At 46.3% G+C, this 16,891-nt stretch overlaps 1 protein-coding gene across 1 annotated transcript in view; it reads right to left on the bottom strand.

Moving 5' to 3' along the window:
* Positions 1-10,537: 10,537 nt before the first annotated feature.
* The window catches only part of LOC141247742 (anoctamin-7-like), a gene marked incomplete at its 3' end in the record, with an annotated part of 58,500 nt that continues 52,146 nt past the window's right edge, over positions 10,538-16,891 (bottom strand). Inside the window, exons 5-13 of the mRNA XM_073669258.1 lie at positions 12,838-12,895; positions 12,636-12,746; positions 12,346-12,511; positions 11,999-12,089; positions 11,815-11,911; positions 11,597-11,740; positions 11,304-11,441; positions 11,019-11,117; positions 10,538-10,640 (exon numbers count right to left, since the gene is read on the bottom strand). Coding sequence (XP_073525359.1) covers positions 10,538-10,640; positions 11,019-11,117; positions 11,304-11,441; positions 11,597-11,740; positions 11,815-11,911; positions 11,999-12,089; positions 12,346-12,511; positions 12,636-12,746; positions 12,838-12,895 — 1,007 coding nt within the window. The remainder of the gene's footprint in view (positions 10,641-11,018; positions 11,118-11,303; positions 11,442-11,596; positions 11,741-11,814; positions 11,912-11,998; positions 12,090-12,345; positions 12,512-12,635; positions 12,747-12,837; positions 12,896-16,891) is intronic.

Genomic DNA, 16,891 nt, shown 5'->3' with positions numbered 1-16,891 from the left:
GAATGTACTGTGGGGACATCATACTGTGTGTGGGGGGAATGTACTGTGGGGACATCATACTGTGTGTGGGAGGGAATGTACTGTGGGGACATCATACTGTTGTGGAGGAATGTACTGTGAGGACATCATACTGTGTGTGGAGGGAATGTACTGTGGGGACATCATACTGTGTGTGGAGGAATGTACTGTGAGGACATCATACTGTGTGTGAGGGAATGTACTGTGAGGACATCATACTGTGTGTGGAGGAATGTACTGTGGGGACATCATACTGTGTGTGGGGAATGTACTGTGAGGACATCATACTGTGTGTGAGGAATGTACTGTGAGGACATCATACTGTGTGTGGGAATGTACTGTGGGGACATCATACTGTGTGTGGGGGAATGTACTGTGGGGACATCATACTGTGTGTGGAGGGAATGTACTGTGGGGACATCATACTGTGTGTGGAGGAATGTACTGTGAGGACATCATACTGTGTGTGGAGGAATGTACTGTGGGGACATCATACTGTGTGTGAGGGAATGTACTGTGAGGACATCATACTGTGTGTGGAGGAATGTACTGTGAGGACATCATACTGTGTGTGAGGGAATGTACTGTGGAGACATCATACTGTGTGTGGGGAATGTACTGTGGGGACATCATACTGTGTGTGAGGAATGTACTGTGAGGACATCATACTGTGTGTGGGGAATGTACTGTGGGGACATCATACTGTGTGTGGAGGGAATGTACTGTGGGACATCATACTGTGTGTGGGGAATGTACTGTGGAGACATCATACTGTGTGTGGGGGAATGTACTGTGGGGACATCATACTGTGTGTGGAGGGAATGTACTGTGGAGGACATCATACTGTGTGTGGGGGAATGTACTGTGGGGACATCATACTGTGTGTGGAGGAATGTACTGTGAGGACATCATACTGTGTGTGGAGGGAATGTACTGTGGGGACATCATACTGTGTGTGGAGGAATGTACTGTGAGGACATCATACTGTGTGTGGGGAATGTACAGTGGGGACATCATACTGTGTGTGGAGGAATGTACTGTGAGGACATCATACTGTGTGTGGGGGAATGTACTGTGGGGACATCATACTGTGTGTGGAGGAATGTACTGTGAGGACATCATACTGTGTGTGGGGAATGTACTGTGGGGACATCATACTGTGTGTGGGGGAATGTACTGTGGGGACATCATACTGTGTGTGGAGGAATGTACTGTGAGGACATCATACTGTGTGTGGGGAATGTACTGTGGGGACATCATACTGTGTGTGGAGGGAATGTACTGTGGAGACATCATACTGTGTGTGGGGGAATGTACTGTGGGGACATCATACTGTGTGTGGAGGAATGTACTGTGAGGACATCATACTGTGTGTGGGGAATGTACTGTGGGGACATCATACTGTGTGTGGAGGAATGTACTGTGAGGACATCATACTGTGTGTGTAGGAATGTACTGTGGGGACATCATACTGTGTGTGGAGGAATGTACTGTGAGGACATCATACTGTGTGTGGAGGGAATGTACTGTGGAGACATCATACTGTGTGTGGGGGAATGTACTGTGAGGACATCATACTGTGTGTGGGGAATGTACTGTGGAGACATCATACTGTGTGTGGAGGAATGTACTGTGAGGACATCATACTGTGTGTGGGGAATGTACTGTGGGGACATCATACTGTGTGTGGGGAATGTACTGTGAGGACATCATACTGTGTGTGGGGAATGTACTGTGAGGACATCATACTGTGTGTGGAGGAATGTACTGTGAGGACATCATACTGTGTGTGGGGAATGTACTGTGAGGACATCATACTGTGTGTGGAGGAATGTACTGTGAGGACATCATACTGTGTGTGGGGGAATGTACTGTGAGGACATCATACTGTGTGTGGGGAATGTACTGTGGAGACATCATACTGTGTGTGGAGGAATGTACTGTGAGGACATCATACTGTGTGTGGGGAATGTACTGTGAGGACATCATACTGTGTGTGGGGGAATGTACTGTGGGGGGACATCATACTGTGTGTGGGGAATGTACTGTGGGGACATCATACTGTGTGTGGAGGGAATGTACTGTGGGGACATCATACTGTGTGTGGAGGAATGTACTGTGAGGACATCATACTGTGTGTGGGGGAATGTACTGTGGGGACATCATACTGTGTGTGGGGAATGTACTGTGGGGACATCATACTGTGTGTGGGGAATGTACTGTGGAGACATCATACTGTGTGTGGGGAATGTACTGTGGGGACATCATACTGTGTGTGGAGGGAATGTACTGTGGGGACATCATACTGTGTGTGGGGAATGTACTGTGGAGACATCATACTGTGTGTGGGGAATGTACTGTGGGGACATCATACTGTGTGTGGAGGAATGTACTGTGGAGACATCATACTGTGTGTGGAGGAATGTACTGTGGGGACATCATACTGTGTGTGGGGAATGTACTGTGGGGACATCATACTGTGTGTGGAGGGAATGTACTGTGGGGACATCATACTGTGTGTGGGGAATGTACTGTGGAGACATCATACTGTGTGTGGGGAATGTACTGTGGGGACATCATACTGTGTGTGGAGGAATGTACTGTGAGGACATCATACTGTGTGTGGAGGAATGTACTGTGGGGACATCATACTGTGTGTGGGGAATGTACTGTGGGGACATCATACTGTGTGTGGAGGAATGTACTGTGGAGACATCATACTGTGTGTGGAGGAATGTACTGTGGAGACATCATACTGTGTGTGGAGGAATGTACTGTGGAGACATCATACTGTGTGTGGGGAATGTACTGTGGAGACATCATACTGTGTGTGGAGGAATGTACTGTGGAGACATCATACTGTGTGTGGAGGAATGTACTGTGGGGACATCATACTGTGTGTGGAGGAATGTACTGTGAGGACATCATACTGTGTGTGGAGGAATGTACTGTGGAGACATCATACTGTGTGTGGAGGAATGTACTGTGGGGACATCATACTGTGTGTGGGGAATGTACTGTGGGGACATCATACTGTGTGTGGAGGGAATGTACTGTGGGGACATCATACTGTGTGTGGGGAATGTACTGTGGAGACATCATACTGTGTGTGGGGAATGTACTGTGGGGACATCATACTGTGTGTGGAGGGAATGTACTGTGGGGACATCATACTGTGTGTGGGGAATGTACTGTGGAGACATCATACTGTGTGTGGGGAATGTACTGTGGAGACATCATACTGTGTGTGGAGGAATGTACTGTGGAGACATCATACTGTGTGTGGAGGAATGTACTGTGGGGACATCATACTGTGTGTGGGGAATGTACTGTGGGGACATCATACTGTGTGTGGAGGGAATGTACTGTGGGGACATCATACTGTGTGTGGGGAATGTACTGTGGAGACATCATACTGTGTGTGGGGAATGTACTGTGGGGACATCATACTGTGTGTGGAGGGAATGTACTGTGGGGACATCATACTGTGTGTGGGGAATGTACTGTGAGGACATCATACTGTGTGTGGGGGAATGTACTGTGGGGACATCATACTGTGTGTGGAGGGAATGTACTGTGGGGACATCATACTGTGTGTGGGGAATGTACTGTGAGGACATCATACTGTGTGTGGAGGGAATGTACTGTGGAGACATCATACTGTGTGTGGGGAATGTACTGTGGAGACATCATACTGTGTGTGGAGGGAATGTACTGTGGAGACATCATACTGTGTGTGGAGGAATGTACTGTGAGGACATCATACTGTGTGTGGGGAATGTACTGTGGAGACATCATACTGTGTGTGGGGAATGTACTGTGGGGACATCATACTGTGTGTGGGGAATGTACTGTGGGGACATCATACTGTGTGTGGAGGGAATGTACTGTGGGGACATCATACTGTGTGTGGGGAATGTACTGTGAGGACATCATACTGTGTGTGGGGGAATGTACTGTGGGGACATCATACTGTGTGTGGAGGGAATGTACTGTGGGGACATCATACTGTGTGTGGGGAATGTACTGTGAGGACATCATACTGTGTGTGGAGGGAATGTACTGTGGGGACATCATACTGTGTGTGGGGGAATGTACTGTGAGGACATCATACTGTGTGTGGGGAATGTACTGTGGAGACATCATACTGTGTGTGGAGGGAATGTACTGTGGAGACATCATACTGTGTGTGGAGGAATGTACTGTGAGGACATCATACTGTGTGTGGGGAATGTACTGTGGGGACATCATACTGTGTGTGGAGGAATGTACTGTGGGGACATCATACTGTGTGTGGGGAATGTACTGTGGGGACATCATACTGTGTGTGGAGGGAATGTACTGTGGGGACATCATACTGTGTGTGGGGAATGTACTGTGGAGACATCATACTGTGTGTGGGGGAATGTACTGTGGGGACATCATACTGTGTGTGGAGGGAATGTACTGTGAGGACATCATACTGTGTGTGGAGGAATGTACTGTGGGGACATCATACTGTGTGTGGAGGAATGTACTGTGGGGACATCATACTGTGTGTGGAGGGAATGTACTGTGGGGACATCATACTGTGTGTGGAGGGAATGTACTGTGGGGACATCATACTGTGTGTGGAGGGAATGTACTGTGGAGACATCATACTGTGTGTGGGGGAATGTACTGTGAGGACATCATACTGTGTGTGGGGGAATGTACTGTAGGGACATCATACTGTGTGGAGGGAATGTACTGTGGGGACATCATACTGTGTGTGGAGGAATGTACTGTGGAGACATCATACTGTGTGTGGGGGATGTACTGTGGGGACATCATACTGTGTGTGGAGGGAATGTACTGTGGGGACATCATACTGTGTGGAGGGAATGTACTGTGGGGACATCATACTGTGTGTGGAGGAATGTACTGTGGAGACATCATACTGTGTGTGGGGGATGTACTGTGGGGACATCATACTGTGTGTGGGGAATGTACTGTGGGGACATCATACTGTGTGTGGAGGAATGTACTGTGGGGACATCATACTGTGTGTGGAGGAATGTACTGTGGAGACATCATACTGTGTGTGGGGGGGATGTACTGTGGAGACATCATACTGTGTGTGGGGGGGATGTACTGTGGAGACATCATACTGTGTGTGGGGGAATGTACTGTGGGGACATCATACTGTGTGTGGGGGGATGTACTGTGGGGACATCATACTGTGTGTGGAGGGAATGTACTGTGAGGACATCATACTGTGTGTGGAGGGAATGTACTGTGGAGACATCATTCTGTGTGTGGGGAATGTACTGTGGGGACATCATACTGTGTGTGGAGGGAATGTACTGTGAGGACATCATACTGTGTGTGTGGGGAATGTACTGTGGGGACATCATACTGTGTGTGTGGAGGAATGTACTGTGGGGACATCATACTGTGTGTGGAGGAATGTACTGTGGAGACATCATACTGTGTGTGGAGGAATGTACTGTGGAGACATCATACTGTGTGTGGAGGAATGTACTGTGGAGACATCATACTGTGTGTGGGGGGAATGTACTGTGGAGACATCATACTGTGTGTGGAGGAATGTACTGTGGGGACATCATACTGTGTGTGGGGGAATGTACTGTGAGGACATCATACTGTGTGTGGAGGAATGTACTGTGGAGACATCATACTGTGTGTGGGGGAATGTACTGTGGAGACATCATACTGTGTGTGGGGAATGTACTGTGGAGACATCATACTGTGTGTGGAGGAATGTACTGTGAGGACATCATACTGTGTGTGGGGGAATGTACTGTGAGGACATCATACTGTGTGTGGAGGAATGTACTGTGAGGACATCATACTGTGTGTGGGGGGAATGTACTGTGAGGACATCATACTGTGTGTGGAGGAATGTACTGTGAGGACATCATACTGTGTGTGGAGGAATGTACTGTGGAGACATCATACTGTGTGTGGAGGGAATGTACTGTGGAGACATCATACTGTGTGTGGAGGAATGTACTGTGGAGACATCATACTGTGTGTGGAGGGAATGTACTGTGTGTGGGGAATGTACTGTGAGGACATCATACTGTGTGTGGAGGAATGTACTGTGGAGACATCATACTGTGTGTGGAGGAATGTACTGTGGAGACATCATACTGTGTGTGGAGGAATGTACTGTGGAGACATCATACTGTGTGTGGGGAATGTACTGTGGGGACATCATACTGTGTGTGGAGGAATGTACTGTGGAGACATCATACTGTGTGTGGAGGAATGTACTGTGGGGACATCATACTGTGTGTGGGGGGAATGTACTGTGAGGACATCATACTGTGTGTGGGGAATGTACTGTGGGGACATCATACTGTGTGTGGGGAATGTACTGTGGGGACATCATACTGTGTGTGGAGGGAATGTACTGTGAGGACATCATACTGTGTGTGGAGGGAATGTACTGTGAGGACATCATACTGTGTGTGGAGGGAATGTACTGTGTGTGGGGAATGTACTGTGAGGACATCATACTGTGTGTGGAGGAATGTACTGTGGAGACATCATACTGTGTGTGGAGGAATGTACTGTGGAGACATCATACTGTGTGTGGAGGGAATGTACTGTGGGGACATCATACTGTGTGTGGAGGAATGTACTGTGGAGACATCATACTGTGTGTGGGGAATGTACTGTGGGGACATCATACTGTGTGTGGAGGAATGTACTGTGGAGACATCATACTGTGTGTGGGGAATGTACTGTGGGGACATCATACTGTGTGTGGAGGGAATGTACTGTGTGTGGGGAATGTACTGTGAGGACATCATACTGTGTGTGGAGGAATGTACTGTGGAGACATCATACTGTGTGTGGAGGGAATGTACTGTGTGTGGGGAATGTACTGTGAGGACATCATACTGTGTGTGGAGGAATGTACTGTGGAGACATCATACTGTGTGTGGAGGAATGTACTGTGGAGACATCATACTGTGTGTGGAGGGAATGTACTGTGGGGACATCATACTGTGTGTGGAGGAATGTACTGTGGAGACATCATACTGTGTGTGGGGAATGTACTGTGGGGACATCATACTGTGTGTGGAGGAATGTACTGTGGAGACATCATACTGTGTGTGGGGAATGTACTGTGGAGACATCATACTGTGTGTGGAGGAATGTACTGTGGGGACATCATACTGTGTGTGGGGGAATGTACTGTGAGGACATCATACTGTGTGTGGAGGAATGTACTGTGAGGACATCATACTGTGTGTGGAGGAATGTACTGTGGGGACATCATACTGTGTGTGGGGGAATGTACTGTGGAGACATCATACTGTGTGTGGAGGAATGTACTGTGGGGACATCATACTGTGTGTGGGGGAATGTACTGTGAGGACATCATACTGTGTGTGGAGGAATGTACTGTGAGGACATCATACTGTGTGTGGAGGAATGTACTGTGGAGACATCATACTGTGTGTGGGGGGAATGTACTGTGGAGACATCATACTGTGTGTGGAGGAATGTACTGTGGGGACATCATACTGTGTGTGGGGGAATGTACTGTGAGGACATCATACTGTGTGTGGAGGAATGTACTGTGAGGACATCATACTGTGTGTGGAGGAATGTACTGTGGGGACATCATACTGTGTGTGGGGGAATGTACTGTGAGGACATCATACTGTGTGTGGGGAATGTACTGTGGGGACATCATACTGTGTGTGGAGGAATGTACTGTGGAGACATCATACTGTGTGTGGAGGAATGTACTGTGGAGACATCATACTGTGTGTGGAGGAATGTACTGTGGAGACATCATACTGTGTGTGGAGGAATGTACTGTGGGGACATCATACTGTGTGTGGAGGAATGTACTGTGGAGACATCATACTGTGTGTGGAGGAATGTACTGTGGGGACATCATACTGTGTGTGGAGGAATGTACTGTGGGGACATCATACTGTGTGTGGGGGAATGTACTGTGGGGACATCATACTGTGTGTGGAGGAATGTACTGTGGAGACATCATACTGTGTGTGGGGGAATGTACTGTGGAGACATCATACTGTGTGTGGAGGAATGTACTGTGGGGACATCATACTGTGTGTGGGGGAATGTACTGTGGAGACATCATACTGTGTGTGGAGGAATGTACTGTGGAGACATCATACTGTGTGTGGGGAATGTACTGTGGGGACATCATACTGTGTGTGGAGGGAATGTACTGTGGAGACATCATTCTGTGTGTGGGGAATGTACTGTGGGGACATCATACTGTGTGTGGAGGGAATGTACTGTGGAGACATCATACTGTGTGTGGGGAATGTACTGTGGGGACATCATACTGTGTGTGGGGAATGTACTGTGGAGACATCATACTGTGTGTGGAGGAATGTACTGTGGAGACATCATACTGTGTGTGGGGAATGTACTGTGGGGACATCATACTGTGTGTGGGGAATGTACTGTGGGGACATCATACTGTGTGTGGAGGGAATGTACTGTGAGGACATCATACTGTGTGTGGGGGGGATGTACTGTGGAGACATCATACTGTGTGTGGGGGGATGTACTGTGGGGACATCATACTGTGTGTGGGGGGATGTACTGTGGAGACATCATACTGTGTGTGGGGAATGTACTGTGGGGACATCATACTGTGTGTGGGGAATGTACTGTGGGGACATCATACTGTGTGTGGAGGGAATGTACTGTGAGGACATCATACTGTGTGTGGGGGGGATGTACTGTGGAGACATCATACTGTGTGTGGGGGGATGTACTGTGGGGACATCATACTGTGTGTGGGGGGATGTACTGTGGGGACATCATACTGTGTGTGGGGGGATGTACTGTGGGGACATACAGCGGGTGCGGAAAGTATTCAGACCACTTTCAATTTTTCCCTGTTTGTTTCATTGCAGCCATTTGGTAAATTCTATAAAGTTCATTGTTTTTCTCCTTACAGTCCACTCTGCCCCATCTGGACTGAAAAAAAACAGAAATGTAGAAATTTTTGCAAATTTATTAAAAGAAAAACTGAAATCTCACATGGTCATTAGTATTCAGACCCTTTGCTCAGTATTGAGGAGAAGCCCCCTTTTGAGCTGGTACAGCCATGAGTTTTCTTGGGAATGATGCAACAAGTTTTTCACACCTGGATTTGGGGGTCCTCGGCCATTCTTCCTTGCAGATCCTCTCCAGTTCCGTCAGGTTGGATGGTGAACGTTGGTGGACAGCCATTTTCAGGTCTCTCCAGAGATGCTCAATTGGGTTTAGGTCAGGGCTCTGGCTGGACCAGTCAAGAATGGTCACAGAGTTGTTCTGAAGCCACTCCTTTGTTATTTTAGCTGTGTGCTTAGGGTCATTGTCTTGTTGGAAGGTGAACCTTCGGCCAAGTCTAATATCCAGAGCACTCTGGAAGAGGTTTTCATCCAGGATATCTCTGTACTTGTCCGCATTCATGTTTCCTTCAATTGCAACCAGTCGTCCTGTCCCTGCAGCTGAAAAACACCCCCATAGCATAATGCTGCCACCACCATGTTTCACTGTTGGGATTGTATTGGGCAGGTGATGAGCAGTGCCTGGTTTTCTCCACACATACCGCTTAGAATTATCACCAAAAAGTTCTATCTTCGTCTCATCAGACCAGAGAATCTTATTTCTCATAGTCTGCGAGTCCTTCATGTGTTTTTGAGCAAACTCTATGCGGGCTTTCATATGTCTTGCACTAAGGAGAGGCTTCCATCGGGCCACTCTGCCATAAAGGCCCAACTGGTGGAGGGCTGCAGTGATAGTTGACTTTGTGGAACTTTCTCCCATCTCCCTACTGCATCTCTGGAGCTCAGCCACAGTGATCTTGGGGTTCTTCTTTACCTCTCTCACCAAGGCTCTTCTCCCACGATTGCTCAGTTTGGCTGGACGGCCAGGTCTAGGAAGACTTCTGGTGGTCCCAAACATCTTCTAGTTAAGATTTATGGAGGCCACTGTGCTCTTAAGAACCTTGAGTAATGCAGAAATTCTTTTGTAACCTTGGCCAGATCTGTGCCTTGCCACAATTCTGTCTCTGAGCTCCTTGGGCAGTTCCTTTGAGCTGATGATTGTCATTTGGTCTGACATGCACTGTGAGCTGTGAGGTCTTATATAGACAGGTGTGCGCCTTTCCAAATCAAGTCCTATCAGTTTAATTAAACACAGCTGGACTCCAATGAAGGAGTAGAACCATCTCAAGGACGATCACAAGGAAATGGACAGCATGTGACTTAAATATGAGTGTCTGAGCAAAGGGTCTGAATACTTATGACCGTGTGATATTTCAGGTTTTCTTTTTTAATAACTTTGCAAAAATTTCTACATTATTGTTTTTTTTTCAGTCATTTTTATATTACCCTCCCATCATATAATACATGATTGTACAATATATATATATATATATATATATATATATATATATATATATATATATATATATATATATATATATATATATATATATATATATATATATATATATATATATATATATATATATACTCCTCACCCCAGCGGGTCAGCTTCTCGGCCAGGGAGGTATAGACCTGACTCATTAGAAGGATGAGGACTAAATTCACCATCGAGCTGCTGATATTCGCAATGTTCCCAGCCTGAAATACGAAAATCACCGTTAACAGACGTGAGAATCACCCTCATCAATGGGGCGACATACAATGCCACTTATATTAATGGGGCAACATCTCATGTTACTTATATTAATGGGGCGACATCTCATGTTACTTATATTAATGGGGCGACATCTCATGTTACTTATATTAATGGGGCGACATCTCATGTTACTTATATTAATGGGGCGACATCTCGTTTTACCTATATTAATGGGGCGACATCTCGTTTTACTTATATTAATGGGGCGACATCTCGTTTTACTTATATTAATGGGATGGTACATACCATCCAGGTATCATCTACAGGAGAGGTTTGGATGGCAGTGTCCCCGTTGTGCCCCGGCCGTCCGTGTGTCCTACCTGTGTCATGAGGATGCTGTTTCCCGTGTGATACATCATCATGCTGATGATCCCTCGATACATGATGACCGACACCAAGAAGATCATGACCACACACAGCTGCGAAGACAAGAGCATTGTCCAGTGACTCCATAATGTATCCGAGTCCACCTTATCATTGTCCTGACCACAGGACTAGGAGAACAATCGCCCTCCATAACAATGACTGATGACCTATTTTAGTGGTGATGACGTCAGATCACCTATAACTTACAGTCAGGAAGGCTTCATGCCATATATTCTCACCATGATCACAATCACCATGGAACCAGTAAGGATCCTAGAGAGTCGATCCCTCTCTGGAAAATACGGTTCTTTGACTCCAGTAACCGGATTCTGCTCCATCTGCGGAGCCATTGCAGCAAACTCTGGTCGAGGACGTTCCTTGTGAAAGAATGAAGAGAGGACGTCATGAGCTCCAAGAAAAGACTGATCCATGGGCATCACCGTGCGAACCACCAGCATGCTAGCGGGCAGTTGTGTGAGCTTGCAATGATCGGTGACTGCTGCCCACCCATTAGAGGACCATTCATTATCACCTCATCCTCCTGGAAGTCCATACAATCCCAGTGATGAGCCAGCGTGGCGTTCTTCCTTTTCCAGTATTCCAAGAAGGTGACTGCCCAGAAGGACATGAAAATGCTGAAGAAGACGGTTCCAGGGTGGTCAAACAAGTACCCGACCTGAAGAGGGCACAGATATGTAATTCTGAAACTAAGGGGCTCATAATTGTTAGGGGTGATCGGCGACCACGTACCTTGGCCATGGGGCAGATCTCGGAGATGTACCAGTTCTTACAGGTGTCGCACAAAGGACACATCAGATACTTCTTCTCGCTCTGACATATTTCCTGCCTGCGGAACACAACGCGCAGCTTTCTATGACTCTTACCCTTGGTATCAACCATAGGGTCCAAGACTGGTATGTGCCCTCACACTCACGCAGCAGTGTTACTACCCATGGTCAGGACCCCAGAGATGAAGATGCACGTCCCCGTCACCGCAGCTGGAAGCAGCCAGGCCGTGTAGAACCCTGGAAAGTGAGAAGGACAATGGGAGATGATACCCAAAACCCTCATCATCACTGCAGATACACTCGATGAGTCGAATATGGAGTGAGTGATCGCCACCTCTGGATCTACCAGAATTCTGGATGATCCTCCGAGGAACAAAGAGGAGATCACCCCCCCAAATGATGTGTCTGGATCCGGTGTCGGTGCACCTGGCACCGTCCGGTCAGCACTTATTAGGATGTGAACTCTAGAATTGAGTGAATACATGAGATGTACCCAGCCAAGCGAAGTATATAGCCACCTTCTCCCCAAAATACTCCCGAATGTGGTCCAAGGGTTGATACTTGTACCACTGGGACCAACGGGACCAGTAATGGTAGAGGATCTGTCGTGGGTTCAGGATTTCTGGGGCCACCTCGTACTCCGGCAGCTCATATGGGCCCTGTAAGAAGAAGACAATGGATGTCATTATAAGCTCCAGTGGTCTTCGATCGCCCCTAGATCGGGACCTTCTTTGTTATTTCTTAGTTGCTATCCTCCTCGGAGAATGTGAGGGCGCTGCTCACCTCGTGAAGGGGAAACGCTGCGGTGTAAATCCCTTCCTTCACCATCCGCTCCACACCGACCTCCGCGTGTTTGCGCTTTCCGTAAAGAGTGCGAGAAAGGATCTCATAAAGCTGCGAGCGAACACAGGAGAAGATACGGGAGAGTCACCAGAAGATCCGACACCATCCGAAACAATGTCTGCACGGAGGAGAATCCACTCACAATCCGACTTCTCTGAGTGTTAGTGAAGTACGAGGCCGGACACTCACTGCCCAGGAACCTGACAAGCCAAAATGCAAGAGAGTCAGAGACTGCGAGAGACCGAGCAAAACGGGAAAAGTCAGAGGGTAGAGAGGATGGAGATGCTCAACGGGAGCAGGAAAGACCTAGAAACATAACGCAGGGTGTATAGAGCGCAGCTCTGGAGGATAATACAGGAGGGGACTCAGGATCAGTAATGTAATGTATGTACACAGTGACTGCACCAGCAGAATAGTGAGTGCAGCTCTGGAGTATAATACAGGATGTAACTCAGGATCAGTAATGTAATGTATGTACACAGTGACTGCACCAGCAGAATAGTGAGTGCAGCTCTGGAGTATAATACAGGAGGTAACTCAGGATCAGTAATGTAATGTATGTACACAGTGACTGCACCAGCAGAATAGTGAGTGCAGCTCTGGAGTATAATACAGGATGTAACTCAGGATTAGTAGTGTAATGTATGTACACAGTGACTGCACCAGCAGAATAGTGAGTGCAGCTCTGGGGTATAATACAGGATGTAACTCAGGATTAGTAGTGTAATGTATGTACACAGTGACTGCACCAGCAGAATAGTGAGTGCAGCTCTGGAGTATAATACAGGATGTAACTCAGGATTAGTAGTGTAATGTATATACACAGTGACTGCACCAGCAGAATAGTGAGTGCAGCTCTGGAGTATAATACAGGATGTAACTCAGGATCAGTAATGTAATGTATGTACACAGTGACTGCACCAGCGGAATAGTGAGTGCAGCTCTGGAGTATAATACAGGATGTAACTCAGGATCAGTAATGTAATGTATGTACACAGTGACTGCACCAGCAGAATAGTGAGTGCAGCTCTGGAGTATAATACAGGATGTAACTCAGGATCAGTAATGTAATGTATATACACAGTGACTGCACCAGCAGAATAGTGAGTGCAGCTCTGGAGTATAATACAGGATGTAACTCAGGATTAGTAGTGTAATGTATGTACACAGTGACTGAACCAGCAGAATAGTGAGTGCAGCTCTGGGGTATAATACAGGATGTAACTCAGGATCAGTAATGTAATGTATATACACAGTGACTGCACCAGCAGAATAGTGAGTGCAGCTCTGGAGTATAATACAGGATGTAACTCAGGATCAGTAATGTAATGTATGTACACAGTGACTGCACCAGCAGAATAGTGAGTGCAGCTCTGGGGTATAATACAGGATGTAACTCAGGATCAGTAATGTAATGTATGTACACAGTGACTGCACCGGCAGAATAGTGAGTGCAGCTCTGGAGTATAATACAGGAGGTAACTCAGGATCAGTAATGTAATGTATATACACAGTGACTGCACCAGCAGAATAGTGAGTGCAGCTCTGGAGTATAATACAGGATGTAACTCAGGATCAGTAATGTAATGTATGTACACAGTGACTGCACCAGCAGAATAGTGAGTGCAGCTCTGGAGTATAATACAGGATGTAACTCAGGATCAGTAATGTAATGTATGTACACAGTGACTGCACCAGCAGAATAGTGAGTGCAGCTCTGGAGTATAATACAGGATGTAACTCAGGATCAGTAATGTAATGTATGTACACAGTGACTGCAGCAGTAGAATAGTGAGTGCAGCTCTGGAGTATAATACAGGAGGTAACTCAGGATCAGTAATGTAATGTATGTACACAGTGACTGCACCAGCAGAATAGTGAGTGCAGCTCTGGAGTATAATACAGGATGTAACTCAGGATCAGTAATGTAATGTATGTACACAGTGACTGCACCAGCAGAATAGTGAGTGCAGCTCTGGAGTATAATACAGGAGGTAACTCAGGATCAGTAATGTACAGCATGTACACAGTGACTGCACCAGCAGAATAGTGAGTGCAGCTCTGGAGTATAATAAAGGATGTAACTCAGGATCAGTAATGTAATGTATGTACACAGTGACGGCAGCAGCAGAATAGTGAGTGCAGCTCTGGAGTATAATACAGGAGGTAACTCAGGATCAGTAATGTAATGTATGTACACAGTGACTGCACTATCAGAATAGTGAGTGCAGCTCTGGAGTATAATACAGGATGTAACTCAGGATCAGTAATGTAATGTATGTACACAGTGACGGCAGCAGCAGAATAGTGAGTGCAGCTCTGGAGTATAATACAGGAGGTAACTCAGGATCAGTAATGTAATGTATGTACACAGTGACGGCAGCAGCAGAATAGTGAGTGCAGCTCTGGAGTATAATACAGGAGGTAACTCAGGATCAGTAATGTAATGTATGTACACAGTGACTGCACTATCAGAATAGTGAGTGCAGCTCTGGAGTATAATACAGGATGTAACTCAGGATCAGTAATGTAATGTATGTACACAGTGACGGCAGCAGCAGAGTAGTGAGTGCAGCTCTGGAGTATAATACAGGAGGTAACTCAGGATCAGTAATGTAATGTATGTATACAGTGACTGCACTATCAGAATACTGAGTGCAGCTCTGGAGTATAATACAGGATGTAACTCAGGATCAGTAATGTAATGTATGTACACAGTGACTGCACAAGCAGAATAGTGAGTGCAGCTCTGGAGTATAATACAGGAGGTAACTCAGGATCAGTAATGTAATGTATGTACACAGTGACGGCAGCAGCAGAATAGTGAGTGCAGCTCTGGAGTATAATACAGGAGGTAACTCAGGATCAGTAATGTAATGTATGTACACAGTGACTGCACTATCAGAATAGTGAGTGCAGCTCTGGAGTATAATACAGGATGTAACTCAGGATCAGTAATGTAATGTATGTACACAGTGACTGCACAAGCAGAATAGTGAGTGCAGCTCTGGAGTATAATACAGGAGGTAACTCAGGATCAGTAATGTAATGTATGTACACAGTGACTGCACCAGCAGAATAGTGAGTGCAGCTCTGGAGTATAATACAGGAGGTAACTCAGGATCAGTAATGTAATGTATGTACACAGTGACTGCACCAGCAGAATAGTGAGTGCAGCTCTGGAGTATAATACAGGATGTAACTCAGGATCAGTAATGTAATGTATGTACACAGTGACTGCACCAGCAGAATAGTGAGTGCAGCTCTGGAGTATAATACAGGAGGTAACTCAGGATCAGTAATGTAATGTATGTACACAGTGACTGCACCAGCAGAATAGTGAGTGCAGCTCTGGAGTATAATACAGGATGTAACTCAGGATCAGTAATGTAATGTATGTACACAGTGACTGCACCAGCAGAATAGTGAGTGCAGCTCTGGAGTATAATAAAGGATGTAACTCAGGATCAGTAATGTAATGTATGTACACAGTGACTGCTGCAGCAGAATAGTGAGTGCAGCTCTGGAGTATAATAAAGGATGTAACTCAGGATCAGTAATGTAATGCATGTACTCAGTGACTGCACCAGCAGAATAGTGAGTGCAGCTCTGGAGTATAATACAGGATATAACTCAGGATCAGTAATGTAATGTATGTACACAGTGACTGCTGCAGCAGAATAGTGAGTGCAGCTCTGGAGTATAATAAAGGATGTAACTCAGGATCAGTAATGTAATGCATGTACTCAGTGACTGCACCAGCAGAATAGTGAGTGCAGCTCTGGAGTATAATACAGGATATAACTCAGGATCAGTAATGTAATGTATGTACACAGTGACTGCACCAGCAGAATAGTGAGTGCAGCTCTGGAGTATAATACAGGATGTAACTCAGGATCAGTAATGTAATGTATGTACACAGTGACTGCACCAGCAGAATAGTGAGTGCAGCTCTGGAGTATAATAAAGGATGTAACTCAGGATCAGTAATGTATGTACACAGTGACGGCAGCAGCAGAATAGTGAGTGCAGCTCTGGAGTATAATACAGGAGGTAACTCAGGATCAGTAATGTAATGTATGTACACAGTGATGGCACCAGCAGAATAGTGAGTGCAGCTCTGGAGTATAATACAGGATGTAACTCAGGATCAGTAATGTATGTACACAGTGACGGCAGCAGCAGAATAGTGAGTG

This window comes from Phyllobates terribilis, unplaced genomic scaffold (genome assembly GCF_046119375.1).
Source record: "Phyllobates terribilis strain yellow unplaced genomic scaffold, ASM4611937v1 Scaffold_3232__1_contigs__length_85435, whole genome shotgun sequence".
Classification (NCBI taxonomy): domain Eukaryota; kingdom Metazoa; phylum Chordata; class Amphibia; order Anura; family Dendrobatidae; genus Phyllobates; species Phyllobates terribilis.
This window is presented reverse-complemented; position numbering and strand designations above follow the sequence as displayed.